The 18,556-nt window shown below is 36.2% G+C and overlaps 1 protein-coding gene and 1 long non-coding RNA gene across 6 annotated transcripts in view; both read left to right on the plus strand.

Annotated features, from left to right (window-relative positions):
- Positions 1–18,556, plus strand: part of uxs1 (UDP-glucuronate decarboxylase 1) — a 115,134-nt gene that overhangs the window by 61,673 nt on the left and 34,905 nt on the right. For all 5 annotated transcript variants that reach the window (XR_012384853.1, XR_012384855.1, XR_012384854.1 and 2 more), the window contains exon 9: positions 3,562–3,683. Coding sequence is in view for 1 of the 5 variants with exons in the window: in NM_173242.2 (NP_775349.2) it covers positions 3,562–3,683 (122 nt within the window). In the remaining 4 variants the exon portion in view is untranslated. The remainder of the gene's footprint in view (positions 1–3,561; positions 3,684–18,556) is intronic.
- Positions 8,511–11,402, plus strand: LOC141376061 (uncharacterized). The gene is made up of 2 exons (XR_012385144.1): positions 8,511–10,936; positions 11,009–11,402. It is a non-coding gene; the product is annotated as an uncharacterized lncRNA (long non-coding RNA).

Below are 18,556 nucleotides of genomic sequence, written 5' to 3' on the forward strand. Positions count from 1 at the left end.
GTTCAGAAATCAGTCAAGAGGCTGAAGTTACGGCAGGGTTGGATGTTTCAGCAGGACAATGATCCAAAGCACAGTTCCAGATCTACCAAGGAATTGCTCAGACATGATACAATGGTCTAGAAAGGCCATCCCAGTCCCCAGACTTTAACATCATTGAAAATCTATAGATTGATTTTAAAAGGGGCATTCATTCTTGGCACCCATTAAACCTGACTGAAGTGTATAAATTTTGCAAAGATTAGTGGTCCAAAATGACTTCAGCATGAATTCAGAGACTTATCCTTGACTATATGAAGTGTCTACAGGCTTGCAATTGACACAGCAAAAGGTGGCTGTACAAAAGATTGATGTCATTATTCTGTTGGGTTGCACCTGTCTGTTTTTGTTATGACTTAAATTGCATTGCAGCTGTTGGTTAAATAAATGTTATGTCAGAACTGAAATGTTTATTTCCCTAGAGTATAAAATATATCCAAATTAAATTGCTCATTTGAAAGGCTAGCAGGCTATAGCTTGCATTTATAAAAAAAAAGAGGAAAATAGGGGAGATCAAACTTTTGCATAAGACTGTAGATCTTGATTTATCTTGGCTCCTGATCATCATAGCTCAGACTACATGGTTTTTGCTACATTCATTCTCACATGGCGGGGCGCCACGGCAAAATTCATCCCACCACGGCTACATTACAGCTTCTCATTCAAAATGTTTTATTTTTTTAATAGTGGGTAATAATCACAACAAAACGTATTAAAGGGTAAGTCAATTATAACAGCGCAAACTTTTAGTTAACCGTATTAGTGCTGTGCGTCCTTTGTTTAACCCTAAGGTTACGTGCTGACTGACTGACTGACTGACTGACTGACTGACAGGCGCGTGATGCGTGAGGCCAGCAAACACGAACAATAGCCATATCACTTTACTTCAGGACAAATTAACATAGCTCTAGGTTTATTAGGGAGATATTCATAAATATTCCTAGCAAATCTAATAAATGCTGGAGACATACTCGTTGCATAAACGCACTAAATCGCACTTCAGCAGCATTTATTTGACAGCGCACAAGATCTGCGCGCTCTTGAAGCGACTTATATTTGAGGGGGCATGCAGAAAGTTTTGTGCACGAGCAGAGGAAATCGGCGCGCAAGCAAAGAGATCCGCATGCTGTAGGCTATTACATAAATGCGATCTCGACTTCTAATACTACGTTCAAGACATTTGTCATTGAAATGACGCCACAGGTAGATCTGTGTAAAAAAAAAAAAAAAAAAAAAGGCCTGCCGCCATCACTGGAAAAAAATCCTAGAGTAAACACTGGACTATATCCCCATGAACTACAGGATGCAAATCTCAAGCATAGGACACACAAAAGTGCAAATAATCAGGACGTTTCCGAGTCGCCAACTGATTAATTGAATTCCAGAGCATGTCCAGGAAATAAGTATGTCACAAATTTTGATGGTCTGCCTGGAAACAAAGCCATCATAGCACCAAAGCCCCTCGTGGAAGATGAAAGTCATCATTTGTACAACTGTGCTAACAATACTCATCAGATTGAAAACTCTTTAAAAGACATCCAAAAAATGTAGCTTAAGACACAAACTAAAACACATATGTTGATATACATTGCGATCCATTCTTGAGGTGTAGCTAATCCTGCGCAGCACACACATCGAGCTCCGCCAAGCCTCAAGCTTCTGCATGCAGTTTGTTTGTCTGCATTGCTGACAGAGTATTTAAAGATGTTTCTATATTATGATGACAAAATGTAAGATCGCGCCCGGCCATCTTCCCTCCATATAATTTTTGTGTGTGAGTTATCTTTGCATGACATTGCAGCCTATCTTTATCAATGAAAAAGGAGTTCAAACAAACATCTACATATGAAAAGTGACACTGGTGTATTTAACAAATGCTAGGGTGCATGGTTTCTGAGTGATAAACAGCACTACACTAACAAACACTGCTCTGCATGTAAGGGATGATGATCGGATTCTAAACAGAAGTGAACCGAAGCAAGTGTTTGATAGTAATAACTGAACAAATTGTAGCTATAGCTATTAAATCTAGCTTTATATTACCCAAGGTCATAAAGCAATCTATTGAAAAATGTTTTGCATGTACAAGCACTCTTTCTGGGACATTTTCCCCATATATAAAACCAATCCATTTTGCTGTTGCCTCTTCTTAAGCTGGTATTCTGTGCAAGAGCACATTTCCGTCTCTAATGTTGAATGGAATTCTTTTTACAGTCAGCAACCTCTTATTTGTTTGACCCTAATGTTTTTCCCCCCTCTAAGTGGTACAGCTATTCTACAAGAGCTTAGTGTCGCATATGATGGCCCTCAGGAATTCACATAACCACAATTGTATGTTCCTCTAATTTTGTTGTCTCAGACTTTCAGCCACATACAGGGACTGAAAGCTGCACAGTGTACGAGTTCCCTCAGAAATAGCACAGCTCTGTACAGCCATCATATCTAATGGACTGTTTCAAAGCATTCACTATATGTGTTAGTTTGACATGGTCTAAGTGATTTTGACAGTAGTAATCTTTAAAATGCACTGCAAGAAATAAAAGTTTAGAAAGAAATTTGCGCTGAGGCCAGTTGACAGTGAAGCTGCATGTTGTGGAGGGAGCTTCTGGTGAACATTTTCATTCCTCTAAGAGTTTTATGAAACAATTATAATGGAATATTATAGCCATATAAATCATTGTTCTATGGATACTTTTAGTTTAAAATTTGGACGTTTGGTTGAGTAATAATCTAATGGGAAGTTTCCACTAAGCAGTACAGTACGGTACCGTATGCTTTTGTGTTTGTTTTTGCTGTCAAAAGGTACCAAAAAACGAACCGCACCATACAACTTTTTGGGTACCCTTTCCAAAGCGTACCTATCACAACAAAAGGGTACCAAAAAGTGGAGCTAGATGTGCGGCTGAACGCTATTAAATTACACAGAAATGTCACTAGTGCATGCACAATCCAGGAGAATGAAAACAGGTTAAAACACACTCGTGTTATTACGTTATAATAATATATACATATAATAACAAGCCATGGTCAACCCAAGCTCAAACCAACCTTGTTGTCATCTTGATGAACAGCCTTGACACACTTGTTCGGTGAAATTCCTCTACTGAAGACATCTACATGCCAATATTGGGTCACAGTCATAGCGCCACCTGCTGACAGAAGGATTTTTGGCATAAATCTATGATTTTTCTCTGTTTTATATATATATATATATATATATATATATATATATATATATATATATGCAAGGTCCCTTTCATCGCTGCTTGCAGCTTTAAAAAAAAAAAACTCTTCAGCTTTAAATTTCTCATTTAGTTTTTTTTATTTTATTCTGTGATTTAGATTAGTTGTAATTCATATTATATGCTTTTAAAACTGCTCTTTAATATAACTTTAGTTAAGACTAAGCAATGATATGACGTATACTGGACAGTCTCATGTTTTACCAAATGCAATATTTGTGTTCAAAATGATCCATAGTGGGTTGTGTATCGAATATATTTCTATGATTTTGCATTCATATAGACCCAGAGGTGCACCCCCAAAATGAGGACTACTGGGGTCACGTGAATCCAATTGGTCCCCGGGCCTGTTATGATGAAGGAAAGCGTGTTGCTGAGACTATGTGTTATGCCTACATGAAACAGGTAAGAGTGAAAATCACCCATGAACATATTGATGCATTTCACTGTGCAGCTGTTGGATTTTTGAACGGTGTAGTAAGGTTCATACATGGGAGCTCAAGGCCCGAACCCAATTCTATTTTTTACCCCTACCCCATGTCCCTTAAAAAAGAGTGTGAAGGCAAAGGGCTTCAAATTTACTCCTAAAAAATGGGACACCACTACAAAAGCCACAGACATCATCTTATGCCGTTGCGAGCTCTTACATCATACGAGATTGACAATGGTGCCTGCTGTAGTTATTTCAGTTGTGTGGCTTACAGTTATTTTTTGGTATTTTTCTTTAGGAAATTGCAGAAGGCTACGATATCATGTTATCATAACAATAAAATGTGACAATAAGCATGTAACTGTATTGTGTATATACAGTGGCCATATTAATCTATGTAAACACATTAAAACAATGTTAATTAAGGGCTGTGTGCTCCACCTCAGTCCTATATCATCAAGCTAAAGAAAATTGGGATACCCAATAAGGTAAGTGGAAGGGCTAAGGGGTAGAATTAGGACTGGGCCTGATGCTGAGTTCAGACTGCACGATTTTAAAAGTAGTGGCATCACAGATGTTTTTACACTACATCTCACAACCAAACACATGCGAGAAGTGACATGGAAACAACACAAGGTATACATACAGTAAGTAACCTTGTATATCTTTTGTTATTGACTAGAAAATGAACTTAATTTGCTTATCTGGTTTTTGAAGAGAATTTGCTTTTTTTCTATAACTTTATTTTTTTAATTAATACATTTTTTTTTTTTGAGCCAGTTGTGATATTGCCCAGATGATGCATCAAACAGACACGGGTACTCCTGCCAAATTTCCACTAGCTTTTTCTCAATTTCTTGGGTTGAAATAGACCAAAAAGAAGCCCTTTTAACTTCTTACCCAATCTCCCGCTGGCCTGCAGATACTCGTACTATTGGATGCTGCTCTCGATGTAATTTTTCAGCAGAACACATTTCACATGGCATGATTTTGAATCACCAACAGGTACAGATATTTAGCATGCCAAATACTGTATCTCACAGGTGACTGCGACTCATCTGCGATTCTCTCAGACCTTGTCTTTAATAGTTCACTCTTCAAGATTGTTACCCACATGAACGAGCAAAGTCATAGTCATGCAGTATGAACTCAGCATAGGTTAAAAAAATCTACCCTTACATACTTTTTCCAGTCTATTTTATGTTCTTTGCTGTTGCTTTCTTGTCTAAGTGACAGACCTTATAAAAGGAAAACTTTCTGTACTTCAGTAAGTGGCAAATGTAGCAACCTCACAGCAGCACAGCTTTCATCAGAAATTGAATGCAAGACAGAAATAGTGAGCAAACTATTATCTTCACTTTGACTGAACAGAGTCTGAACATGCCTACTTTATTCTCTATATTAGGAATATTACCCCATACCATTCAGATATCTGAAATCATAACATTCATAAAACACTACAGTAGGCTAAAAGCATGCTGTAGAAATGTTCTACACATTCAATGTTTTTTTTTTTTACCCTTTTTTTTTTTTTGCAAACAAAATCACTGAGTATTCCATTGTCAAGAGTGGAAAATAACCAGCATCTCTTGCAAGCAAAGCTAAAGTTTTAACAAAACTATATTTTAATGGAACGAATATTTTCAGTGTTTTAAAAAAATTGAGTGGCGACTAATTATCGTCATTGACTTAAAGGGTCATGAAACCCCCCTCTTTCACTTCAAGTCTACATCAATTTTTTTTAAAGAATGCTTCATGATGGGCATGGAGCTCTGCGAGCAGAAGCAGGAATGGGCGTGGCCAGCAGAGCAGTGGAAAATAGAGGAGCGAACATCAATCAGTTGGCTCACAAAATGAGATGCAAACCATGGGACCCATGATTTTATAGTTTACAAAGTTAAAATGCAAAGTAATGAGCAGTAAGTAATTTAATGCCCTGCTGCATTTGTTATTTGTAATTTCATATACTCAACCACAATTTGTTATATCATCATAAAGATAATCATGTGTATATAAACACTGTAAAAGAGGACTTCTGTCCTGCTCAGTCCCCGTGTCTGGATGCAGACACAGTGGATGGCAGTGCAGCAGGTCTCTTGCCCTATCTATTTTAACCAGTAGACCTGCTGGTAATCTGGAGGATTTTAAACATAGGCAAACATGGCAATGTGTCTGAATGGTAACGAACTCAACTGATAAAAGACAAAGTCTGCAATTCGCCAATACTTGTACATAGGGCTGTGCAATTTATCGAAAATTCAGTTTTGTTGTTGTTTGGTCCGAGCGATTCGAAGCATTCAAGGAGTGGCATAAAAAAGAGAGTCTTCAGTAATGCAGTATGACCATTGGACCTTCAGAGGCTTTGTACTGAGTGTGGTTACATCACATTTTGACAATGCTGATTTGTCAAAAGAAATCAACGTGGTTTGAGTCTTTAGACAAATCGGATGTGGTTGTTGATGCATTTTCCCACCTCCAAGCCTCAATTGGTTCATACTGTTCTATACTTGACCAATAGACATAGTTTTTGTTTTGCAAATCATCAGTCAACATGTTTTTGTAAAATTTGGACAATCGCAGAGTGAAACATATGCCCATGCAAAACATTAGGTTTTCCTGTTTAAAATAATACAGTCAGCATTATTAGCCCTCATGTCTATTTTTTTTCGTATCTTTTACAAATATTTCTCAACAGATGTTTAATAGAGCAAATACATACGCTTATGCTCCGTTCACAACAGACGCGGAACACGCATCAAGCTTGAGTGATATCATGTTAAGTCAATGCAAAAGCGCGAATAGACATCCTGCAGAGTGATATGCATGAATGGCGCGGAGCTAATGACGCGAAATGTGCAAATGGCGTGGTGCGAATGGCGCGGTGCGAGTTGAGCGTTTTACGCGTTTCACGGGAATCAGTCGAGTTCGAAAATCTGAACTTCAGCGGACATTCGTGCTGTGTTAACCAATCAGGAGCTTGCTCTAGTGGGGGCGTAATTAAGACATATCGCCTGTTGTAGGTGTGCTCCAGCCGACATCGACAAAAAGTTCATTTTGTCAGCAGACACCGACAAAAAGTTCATCAAACTGGGCTCGGCTCAGTCAGAAGCAATGCTGAAAGCCTCCGTCATCCAGGTACAGTTTCTGGAGAAGTTTATGTGCTCACAGAGCTGGATGCACCTCTGAAAGAATCTAGTGGACTCAGAAACGGCCCTAAGCGTATCAACGCTGTTTTTCAGCATTCATAAAGCACATAAACACTGTTATTTTCTTTATAAAATCCATTTAGCAACGAAGCTAGAGTCACCGGGCAGACAGAAGCACTGCCCTTCATGCGAATCCGCGTCTATTCTTAAGTGAATTTGACGCGCGAATGAAGCGAGTAAAATCATGTACACGCTGCTATTTATGCGCAAATTGTGCGTTTTATCCGCGCGTCCCCGCGTCTGGTGTAAACACAGCATTACACATACACATTCTTTTTTGAATAGTCTGGCTTGAATAAAAACTGAAAAAAAGCTAGCTTAATAGTCAATATTATTAGCCCCCCTAAGAAATATATTTATATAAGTGCAAATAAAGCTGAATACTAGTATCTTGAAAATAACAAAATAAACCTAAATTAGTAATTGGAAACTGGTTATTAAAACTATTATGTTTAAAAAAGGTTTTCTTTAAGTTAAATAGCACTTGTGAAATATTTAAAAAATAAGTTCCACAGCAGGGCTAGTAATGTAGTCTTTAACAGTATATGACACTTATTACATTTAAAATAAGAATAAGAGTGCTTAAAAAATGCAGGCCAGTCCTGTACAAAATAGCTGTAGGTCTCTAAGGGTTAAACTTGGATAGCGGTTTATATAGTGCGAGCTTCTGGTTCCATGTTAGCTGGTGAAATAGTAACTCTGTCCACTGCCTCGGGTTGTGTTCGTGTTAGTTTGTTCAGTTCCCATTTGAATTGATAAAATGCAAAGCACAAGTTCCACTTAGTGAAGCTTTATTTTACTTTCCTGTGAACTTTCATTATTCTCTCATTGGACATTGGACATATTCATACATTTAAACATGCACGGTCAGTTCAGAGATGAATTAAATAAACATAATGCAATATTTAAATCCAAAACCCCAAAAGATGCAATTTACATGTGCATGCAGAACCGTGGAGGTTGTATCAAATGATTCAATATTATATTTAGTATTGTGGCATGCTATACATATATTCATAATTACATGCTAATTACAGCCTAATGGAGTCTACTGGGCCATCTGTTAAGCTCTGTGGCATTGCGTAAAGGTTAATAATATTTTGTTCAGTTTGGTTTTTAAATCATGATGTTCATCTGGTTTGTCTGACAGCTTCATTGTTGAGCATTGTGATATGATTGATTGGCATCAGCCTTTAGTGCAGCTGATTTTATCTGTTTTTCTTCACTTCATGTCATTCTCATATTCCCTGTTCCGTCAATGCACACATTGCCGCTCTACACGTCGCCACCGGAGAAATGCTCCCTCACAAGTTTGATTTGAATACCATCATTGATGTGCCATCTGGCATTTACATTCAAAATGAAATTCAATGACATTTGAGAAAGATAAATCTGTTTGAGCATGGAGAGGAGAAAAAAAGTACTGTATGTTTGGTTTAAAAGGGTCATTTGTTTCCGTTTACCACTCTTTATGTACTTTCAGGGTAAGCTATTACTTTTGTTTGCTTGTTTTCGCATAAAACACAGCTTAAAGGCATATTTCACTCAAAAATGAAAGATTGTCATCTTTTACTTACCCTCATGTCAAACCTGTTGGGAGATATTTTAAGAAAAAAGTAATTTTGTACCCAGAAATATACTATCTGTCACGGTTTGTGTAGAGGAAAGGGGCGAGGACTCAAGTGCTGAACTAAATGTGTTTTTATTAATAGTAAAAATAAACAGCAAAATAAACTACCCTGAGGGGGCATTAATAAAACAAATAAACAAACAATCTAGACTGGGCAGGGGGCTGTTCTTCGTACCCTAAATGATCTAAGATCATTTGACAGATCCTGGATCTTTTAATCTTGATAACTGATCTCTCACTAATTTGGTTCTTCAAACAAGTTCTTGAATCAGATTAGAATGTCTGGATAAATTGATCTGAGATCGCTGCGTGTGTTGTGAAGGACAGATCTATCGATCCTCGAAATCATGATCAGCAATGCAACGATTTTCTGACGGCACAGCAGCGTAACGACATCATCTGATTAATTTTCAATTATCCATGTGAGCAAAATTACATTAAATTAGCAGAAAATGGTTTGTTAAATATGACACGTAATAACTTTACACATTTGTTGTGAGCTGCAGGCTTTCCACTTTCATGTGTCAAGTGTATTCATCATGTATTTCAATGCATATCAGTGTATTTAGTTCTACATTTAGAAAAGATTTTCTTTATTATAGTAGCCGTTTTTAATCGGTGTAAAGAATAAATGGATGTTTACAAAAGCATTTTGATATTGGTAAAGGCGTCTGCAACTTTTGTGAAGCATCAAATCACCGGCATATTAACTATCAAAACATGTTTATGACTGCATAAATGTATTATTGCTTTTAAAAAAAGTCACATATTGTGCATGTCTTTTATACACAATTTGTACTAAAGCGATCTAAAAAGTTCAAATCAAGTTTTTTCTTTGCACCACCAGATGGCAGTCTTTGTACTTTCATTTAGAGGGTGCAGATTGCATAAGTTTTATTAATATGTATAACTTTATTTATATTATTAATCACTATAACTCTCGGATCAGCTTTGAAGAACGAAACAATCCTGAATCGTGTCAAATCGTCAATATCCAAATCCAGCTAACTGAGTAATCCACTTACGAAGAACGGACCTCAGGCTGGCAGGGATCAGGACTAGAGAACAGGACAAGGCAGGAAAACTATGACATACGACGATGAACTGGCACAGGACAGCAGACATGAGGAGAATATAAGCAGAAGTAAATGAACACACAAAGAGATGAACAAAATCAACTAAGAATAGGTTAACAAGGAGGGTGGGACTAGGTAATAGACGGGAGAGCACATGACACAGAGACAACACAAGCCATGTGCTCGCATAAAATGGGACAAGAACACTTAGCCAATGAAAGAACTCATTAACCGCGTGTAAATGACAACACAAAACACGTGGTGCATGTTAAACACAACACCAACAGAAGACTGAACACGACACACAAGTACACTATGAATGAAAACACTTACCGTGCACACACACAGCATGCATGTTTCATCCCATCGCAGACCGAAACTGAAACCAACTAGACTGAGACACTGGGAATGAAACACCACGCTGCAGACAAGGAACGTGAACACCCAGACATAAGCGCGCAATTGCAAATACGCACAGACCTCACACGCCCGCATCAAGCGGGAACGCGCACGGTCCAAGGGCGTTCACAAATGGCGCTCATACAGACACACACACACAATGACAAAACCAGTGCTCCACCCGAGAAAACTCAGGTCAAGCACAACACAAGACATGACAGGACTAGTGTCTGGACTCCGCCACTAAAACAAGAATTAACAAGACCAGAGTGGCAGAATCCTGATACTATCAGGGTTTATACAGTCATAAAACCTGGAAAAGCCATGGAATTTTGACATGGCTTTTTCCAGGCTTAGAAAAGTTTTGGAAAAACAGAAAAAACCCACAAGGTTTTGGAAAAGTCCTGGAAATTACATTTACATTTAGTCATTTAGCAGATATTTTTGTCCAAAGCAATTCAAGCTGCGGTCACACTAGAGCAGGACTATTCAATTGGCGGCCCGCGGGCCGAACCCGGCCCTCGAGGCAATTTGTTCCGGCAATCCAAATAGTGTGATCAAGACATCAAAAATAAATTTAGTTCAGTCAAAAAACGACCGCAATAGTTATGAAGTGACGTGCTTCTATTCAATACAGCACGAGCTGTAGAGCAAAGCTGCGCAGAGAGTGAGTCACCTGACATTAAGCGAGTGCCGCGAGCAGTCGAAAACATTTGGATACGTTTGTAGAAAAGTTTGTACAATGCACTAATATCGTTATTAAGGATGCAGTGATTAGCTGATTTCACTATCAACCCCGCTTTTATTCACCAGACTTCTTAATGCCGCATTTTTGTTGCAGTAAAAAAGCTGCTGCAACTAAACAAAGTTATGCAAAGCAGCAAGCCGTTGACATATTGCGTCTTTTCCGCACGCAAGTGGAGACTTGCACATATAGGGAGCGATGCTCGCACAGCTCACAAGCAGACTGAAGCACTCGTCCCCTGCAGGCACATTAGAAACGATCTCACGCTGTATTGGTGAGCATTGTGTATGTGAGTGTTGGTGAGTATTATGTATGTATGAACGCAGACAATTTAATTTAATAACATAACATAAATATTTAATAACATTTAGTAAATGTTAATTTAGTTATTTTTATTTTTATTTATTTATTCATTGTTCTGTCATTTTTTTTTATTGTAAAATTATCACTCATGCTTAAATTTTTTTTTTTTTTTTCATTTATTTTTAAGTCTAAAGATAGAAATGGACTATTGTTTGTTTTTTTATTAATATTTTGGGCTCTATTTGTTTACTGAGAAGCAATAAACAACACTTATAAACAAATATAAGCAGTTTTTATGCGATTGTCTAAACTAGTAGTGCTTTAAATTTAATAAATGCATAATAATGGTGATAACCGTGAAGCTATAATTTTTCTTTGGACTATAATCGTACAACCAAAATATATAACCTTTGCATCCCTTATTGTTATGCAGTTTGAAACATATGAATTTCTCTGAATGTAGAAGAAGCCTACTTAAGCAATGCACTGCTTTGGTGCCTAGTATATAGTTTCAAAATACAACATATTAACGTTTTAATGTAGAAAAAATGAATGTGGGCGTCTTTATGAGCACAAATACAGCATGTGGGCTCTTATATGCTGTTGTGTCATCACTCATATTGCAAGTCAAATCTCTCCGGCCCCTCAGTTGGGATTTTTTTTCGTGAACTGGCCCCCATATAAAAAACACTAGAGCTTGTGCTTGTGAAATTCTGTTGTATGGTGCTGTGAAAAGGAGTCGTATTAAACAATGTGATTAGACGTTAATAAAAATGAGCGATTGCTCTATACTTGAAAGTTTTTATTTTAAATTATCTTCTATTGGCTTCTAAGGGAGGAATTCACCAAGCTTGAACTTTCAAATGCAGTGAAATCGCACGTGCTTCCGTTTCGGGTCTGCCACATTCACATGCCTGTGAATGGAAGTCTATGGAGCGAAAAGCGCACTGTGGTCGCGGCTTTACAAGAGAAGTAGTTTTACCTACTGTTGCTAGTTTAACAAACTATTAACATAATCTAAAATTAGTTTGACGAATATCTATATACTGGAATGGAGGTTAGTTGTGTTTTCTTCTTTTCTTGGCCAAAAACAAGGTCTCACATCATTAGTGCTGTGTAAGCATAATCTATTTCACATAGATATAAAAATAAATTGAAACTTAAAAAGATTGTTGCATGCTTTACGATATGCTGTAATTTAAACGTTCATTGTTTTATCTTATGATTTAAAATTTATACATAGACATAACATGAAACATTAGGTCATGGAAATTGACTCAAAAGTCCTGGAAAAGTCTTAGAATTTATTTATTTTTTTTAATATGTGTGAGAATCCTGACTATATATTACTGTCTTTTTTCTGTTCTCATTTAATATTTTTTCTTACCTGTACAGTTGTTTTCTCTCTTACTCATCAAGGTTACTGGGTTGGCGTCATTTAAGCTCAATATTTTTTTTTTCAGACTATGAACAGACTCTGTTCTCCTTTGTTCTCGCTTTGTTCTCTTTTAAAGAAAGCGTGACCAGAAAGGTTTGAGAACCACTGCTGTAAAGGATGCAGCATCAGCTGGAAGAATGAAAAAGTTGCAAAAAAGTAACATTATACGATTGAAGTCAGATTTATTACCCCTTTGAATTATTTTTCTTTTTTAAATATTTCCCAAATTATGTTTAACAGAGCAAGGAAATTTTTTACTGTATGTCTGATAATATTTTTTCTTCTGGAGAAATTCTTATTTGTTTTTACCCTAACCTGCCTAGTTACCCTAATTAACCTAGTTAACTAAATACCTCATCATGCCCTGCAGTCACACACCAGTTTCGGTTCACCTCCTGATTAAGGCTGATTTATACTTCTGCGTCAAGCACACGCGTGTGGTCTGATGCTGACATGCACCTCTCAAACAATGTAACTACACATCTCAACGACACATAGCACAAGCTGTATGGTCGGTCGGCTTGGTAGATGTGACAAGTGTGGGCAGTGATTAGAGCCACGAGGCCAATGGAGTGAGTGTTTATTAGTGTCGAGTCGCTTGAAGGGGCTCCAGGTGGAAACTTTAGTCTTGTTTCTACCTTATGATTAAAATTATTTGCACGTCTGCCAGTTGCCGCCTCTGAATGAGCAAATTTTAGCCCCTTTTAGTGTTCAGAAAAAACAAAACACACAAGAAAGAAAATCAACACAGAGGAACATAAAAACCTACTACCAGCTAGCGTAGCGCGCAAATGTATAAATGCACGGCTACGCACAAGGCAGGTGCTGTGGGTCACGCCGATCACTCCACACAGAAGTATAAATCAGCCATTACACACTTACAGCTGCAGTTCGTCACCACTAATTACTTAGACTATATATAAACCATTCACACACATATCCATTGCTGAGTCTTATTTCCCCATAGTGCATTTCTAAGCATTTTCATTGTCTTGTCTTATTTTTTTTCCCTTTGTTTGTCTACTGTTTATGATTCTTTTGCTTCCTGTCTCGACCCTTTCGTCGATTATTCTCTGGATTATCTTCATGGTACTGTCTGCTCCCATATCGAACCTTGTCTGCCTGACTACTGTATTAAAAGCTGCGTTTGGATCGGATCCCTGTTGTTAATTCCATCATTACAACAGTTTTGTCTCTAATGTATCGCAATCAAATTGGCTATATCTTACAGTAAATTAATTTGGATTCTCCGGCTTTTGTTGCAAATTCAGTGTCATACACATTAATTTCAGCGTACACACCATTAAAACAACAATATTGCAATATTATCAGAGACAATAAGTATAACACATGCCAAGTTGCCATGTGCATAGCCGTACATTTCACACATTTGCAATATTTCTAGTTTCTATAGTGTTCGTTATTGTATATACTTAGCGTATCACTACTCGCATTTGTTGCTGGATTCTCTTGATGTGGCTATGTTAGTGTTATGCAAAATGCATGTAATATTCGGTCATTTTATCATACACGTTTTTAAATCCGCAATTACGATTATCAAATATAAGTATTATTTCATACATTTTGGATTATTCCAGCATGCTACTCACATTTGTATATTACCTGATAAGTGTTAAATAATTACTCTAACAGTAGTAGTCAGTGACAATATTGTGTTTATTCCACAAACTTGCATAAGCGTATGATTCATTTTCACGAATAGCTATGGAGTTCTTTTAAATCCACTTTAATATTTCCCGTTTGATGTTATCTGCTTCCTCTGATATCTCATCTGTATCCCTCACAAATATAAATATATTAAAGCAGGCTGTGGAAAAAAAAGTTTGACCTTTAACATCTGACTGTGTTTTCTGACATGTCTGTCTTCTGCTTAATTTGCCGGCTTCGATTTCTTCTCAGCCTTGTTAAATCACCACCATTCTCCGCACTCATTGAGTTTCTGTTCGGATGCTACTTTCTCTGTTGACCTTACAATACAATTCTCTACATTTACTTTGGTCCACAGTTGACACTTCACTCACCTTCGATTACAGTTTTCTGCCATTGTTGAGACCCATCAATGTGGGGAAAAAAGGCTGTTTTAGTCCCAGTTCGATCTATTGGAAAGCATTTATTTTCAAAACCGCTTTTCTGTGCTCTCATAGCTACAATCTGTGCCTCACAGTTTTGCTTCAGGGCATTTTCAAGATTACAGTTCAGGTCGAAATGCGACAGGCCTTGCCACACATATTTAAGAGTGATTTTATGATCTTTTTTAAGTTGTTTTTCCTTAATTTTTTCCCCCCATACTTTTTAGCTAAATGACTTGTGCTGGATTTTTTGTTTTGTTTTGCATGTGCATAATTGTTATTTAAATTTAAATAAAACCTAATTCGTTGTATTATAATTACATAAGGAATCAATATTTTATTTATTTAGTTTTCGTTTTAATAGTTTTAGTTTTCATCTCCCCTAGTCCAGTCTAATCTAGTTTACTTTTGTTTTGCTTTGCTTTGTTTTGCTTTTTTTCAGTTTAGTTTCAGTTTTGTTTAGGTTTGATTCAGTTTGGTTTTGTTATCAGTAGCTATAGACAGCCTAGTTAAATCATGAGCACAAATTCCTAGTATGTGTTTCCTTTCCTTTTTTTCTTTTCCCTTCCTTTCCTTCTCACTTTAGTTGATTTGTTCCTTTTTTTCCCCTTCACTTTTTAATGGATTGACTTGTGCTGGACTTTTTTTAGTTTTGCATGTGTGTAATTATTATTTAAATTTAAATGAAAACCCAATTCATAGTATTGTTTATAATAAGATAAGGAATCAATATTTTATTTTATTTTAGTTTTTAGTTTATTTTTAGTTTTAGTTTTTATCTCGCCTAGTCCAGTCTAATCCCAGTAATGGGTTTAAGCTGGAAGGGCATCCACTGCGTAATACATCTAAGTTGGCGGTTCATTCCGCTGTGACGACCTTAGATTAATAAAGGGACTAAGCCGAAAAGAAAATAAATTAATGCTTTGCTTTGCTTTTCTTCGTTTCAGTTTTGTTTGTTTCGTTTAAATTTAATTTGAGCTTATTTTTTGTTCAGATTTGATTCAGTTTGGTTTGGTTTGGTCATCAGTAGTTATAGACAGCCTAGTTAAATCATGAGCACAAATTCCAAGTATGTCTTTCCTTTCCTTTCCCTTCCTTTCCTTTATTTACTTTACTTTACTTGTCACTTTAATTGTCACTTTAATTGTCACTTTAGTTGTTTTTTTCCCCTATTTTTACCCTGTACTTTTTAGTAGAATCACTTGTGCTGTACTTTTTTGATATTGCATGTGCGTAATTATTTAAATTATTTCAATTTAAATAAAAACCTAATTCATAATATTATTTATAATTAGATAAGGAATCAATATTTTAGTTTAGTTTAATTAGTTTAGTTTCATTTAATGTCATCTTGTCTAGTCCAGTCTAATCTTGTTTTGTTTGCTTTGTTTCGTTTGTTTTGTTTAATTTCATTTTCTTTCAGTTTTATTTCAGTTTAGTTTAATTTAGGTTCGATTTAGTTTGGTTTCGTTTGGTTTCGTTATCAGTAGCTATAGACATCCTGGTTAAATCATAACCACAAATACCAATGTGTTAACTTTCCTTTCCTTTTTTCCGTTCCTTTGCTTATCTTTTTAATTGGTTTGTTCTTTATTTTTTTCTCTAATCTTTTTGAGTGGACTGACTTGTGCATGACTGTTTTTGATTTTGCATGTGCGTAATCATTATTTAAACAACCTAATTTGTTTTATTTCATTTAGATAATGATAATTTGCTTTTGTTTAGCTAGTTTAGTCTTGTCTAGTCCAATGCAATCTAGTTTACTTTTGTTTTGTTTTTTACCTTGCTTACCTTTGCTTTGCTTCACTTTGCTTTGTTTTGTTTCAATTTAATTTCAGTTTAGTTTCACTTTAGTTTTGATTTGGTTTCATTTCAGTTTAGTTTCAAGTTTTGTTGTGTATAGACAGCCTAGTTAAATCCAGAGCACAATTTCCAAGTATCTGTTATCGTACTTTGCCACATCTCCATTTTCTTTACCTTTCTTTTCCTTTCCTTTCTTTTCCTTGTCACTTCAGTGAAAGTGTGCTATCCTTATATATATATATATATATATATATATATATATATATATATATATATATATATATATATATATATATATATATATATATATATATATATATATATATATATATATACGCACACACACACACAACATGTCCAATCACATAAAACCCTTGCAATCATGTACATTTCCTTGCTAAAAGGCAGCTTGAGCAGTTATTGTCCTTCTGTTGTCCTTGGTTTACAGTTTTTCCTCCCATCCTTCCTTTATAGTGATATTTATGAAAGTTGTCATGTTTTAATTCATGCCCACAGAGTTAATTATAGAACACCTGAATCTAAAGCCTCAACAATTCCTGTTACATTCACAACTTCTCTCATGCATTGAATCAAGGCCATTGTTTAATGTGTGCACAGTACATGTTTTACATGACACGACCTACCTTTGATTGATGTAGCTGATATAGTATGTATGCATTTTGCAGTTATAGCATATTTTCCCTGTTATATTAGATAATACAAATCTTGCTTCAATCTATGAAATGCATTAAAAACTCCTGTAATTACATGGGCCTTGTTTTAGTTAGAGCACTGCCCTGCTCAAGGGAACTGATTTAAAAATAAAGGGTGTTATAATTTTTTGTCTTGTCCTAGATTGTACAGAGATGACTTTTTGTGCAGACACGACTATAAATCATGTTTAAAATTCCTTCTAAATTGTGGACACTATGGCTTTGTGGGTCATAGGAGTTTTCCACACACGAGTGTGGAAATGCTCTTATTCTTGCAGTTGCTTTGAATGAAAATGCAAGTGAAGCAGAAAGAAACCGCTTTAATTGTTGACTTTTTTTGTCCTGTCTTCGATTTTTCGTCTCGTGATCTTTCGTTTGATTTGTGTTTTGTTTTTTAAATGCACCATGTGTTTTCGTCTTTTTACATAGTTTTGGTTTTCATTACCGGTTGTTTTAAAGCAGACATTGGCAAACTTTCTTGACCCAGAGACACTCTCTTACACCGTCTCCTTACAAAATCTGATGCCATAAGATTTCAGAAATAAGCAGTTTGACTGTCCAAACCAGACACAACACAAAACAAACATTTAAATAATATGTTTAGAAGCACAGAATCACAGCACGCCCAAACAAATTGCAGGTTTGTGATCTAATTAATGAATATTAAAACTCATTAACGTTATTGCTGAGTGTTAGTTTGTCACAGATCTACAACTCATGATGTACTTAAATGTTTTCTAGTTATTTTATTTTCAAGATCTTAGGAAAAGTATCAGCTGGTGCTTTTGTGGGGCAGCATATATAAATGTAAATGCTTTCATTTATTTATTTATTTATTTATTTAATTTTTTTAATAGCTGTTTCTTTTTCAACAATTTCAAATTTAACATTTAATCTTAATGTCAAAAAATGCTTCTAAATCATCACATTTACACATCTTTTGAGTTTCATGTTTCTTTTCAATTTTGTGTGGTGCGGCATTATTTATTCGTCTCTGATTTTGTGTGATTTTTGTCTTTCTTTCCCGCTGTCAATGGAGCAGCCCGGCGAAATGACAAAGAAAGCTGATTTCATTCATAAATCATTTCAAGAGTTCACACTTAGATACTGTTTGATAACTTGTTAGCAGGTTTGGCATGCTGTTCCAGGAGAGAACCCTGAGCTCAAGGTCAGGTGTTCTCGAGAGGTCCCCACGGCAAAAGAGGAAAGGAGGAGAAGGGGTGGATGGGGGGTTTCTTCGGAAAACGAAGATAAGGGAGTAGTTCTTAGCTAGGTTACTTATAGTGAGTTTGGATCAATCCAATTGGCTAGCCAATGAGTGTAGATGAGTGGCCAGCTGCAGTCAATCATATCACGTGCTCCTCTCAAAATTAGTTTGTGAAACTTCATTTAATAAGAACAAGTGAACAACTCAATTTTGACAAAAAAGTCAGATAGAACCTTAC

The sequence above is a fragment of the Danio rerio genome, chromosome 9 (genome assembly GCF_049306965.1).
Source record: "Danio rerio strain Tuebingen ecotype United States chromosome 9, GRCz12tu, whole genome shotgun sequence".
NCBI lineage: Eukaryota > Metazoa > Chordata > Actinopteri > Cypriniformes > Danionidae > Danio > Danio rerio.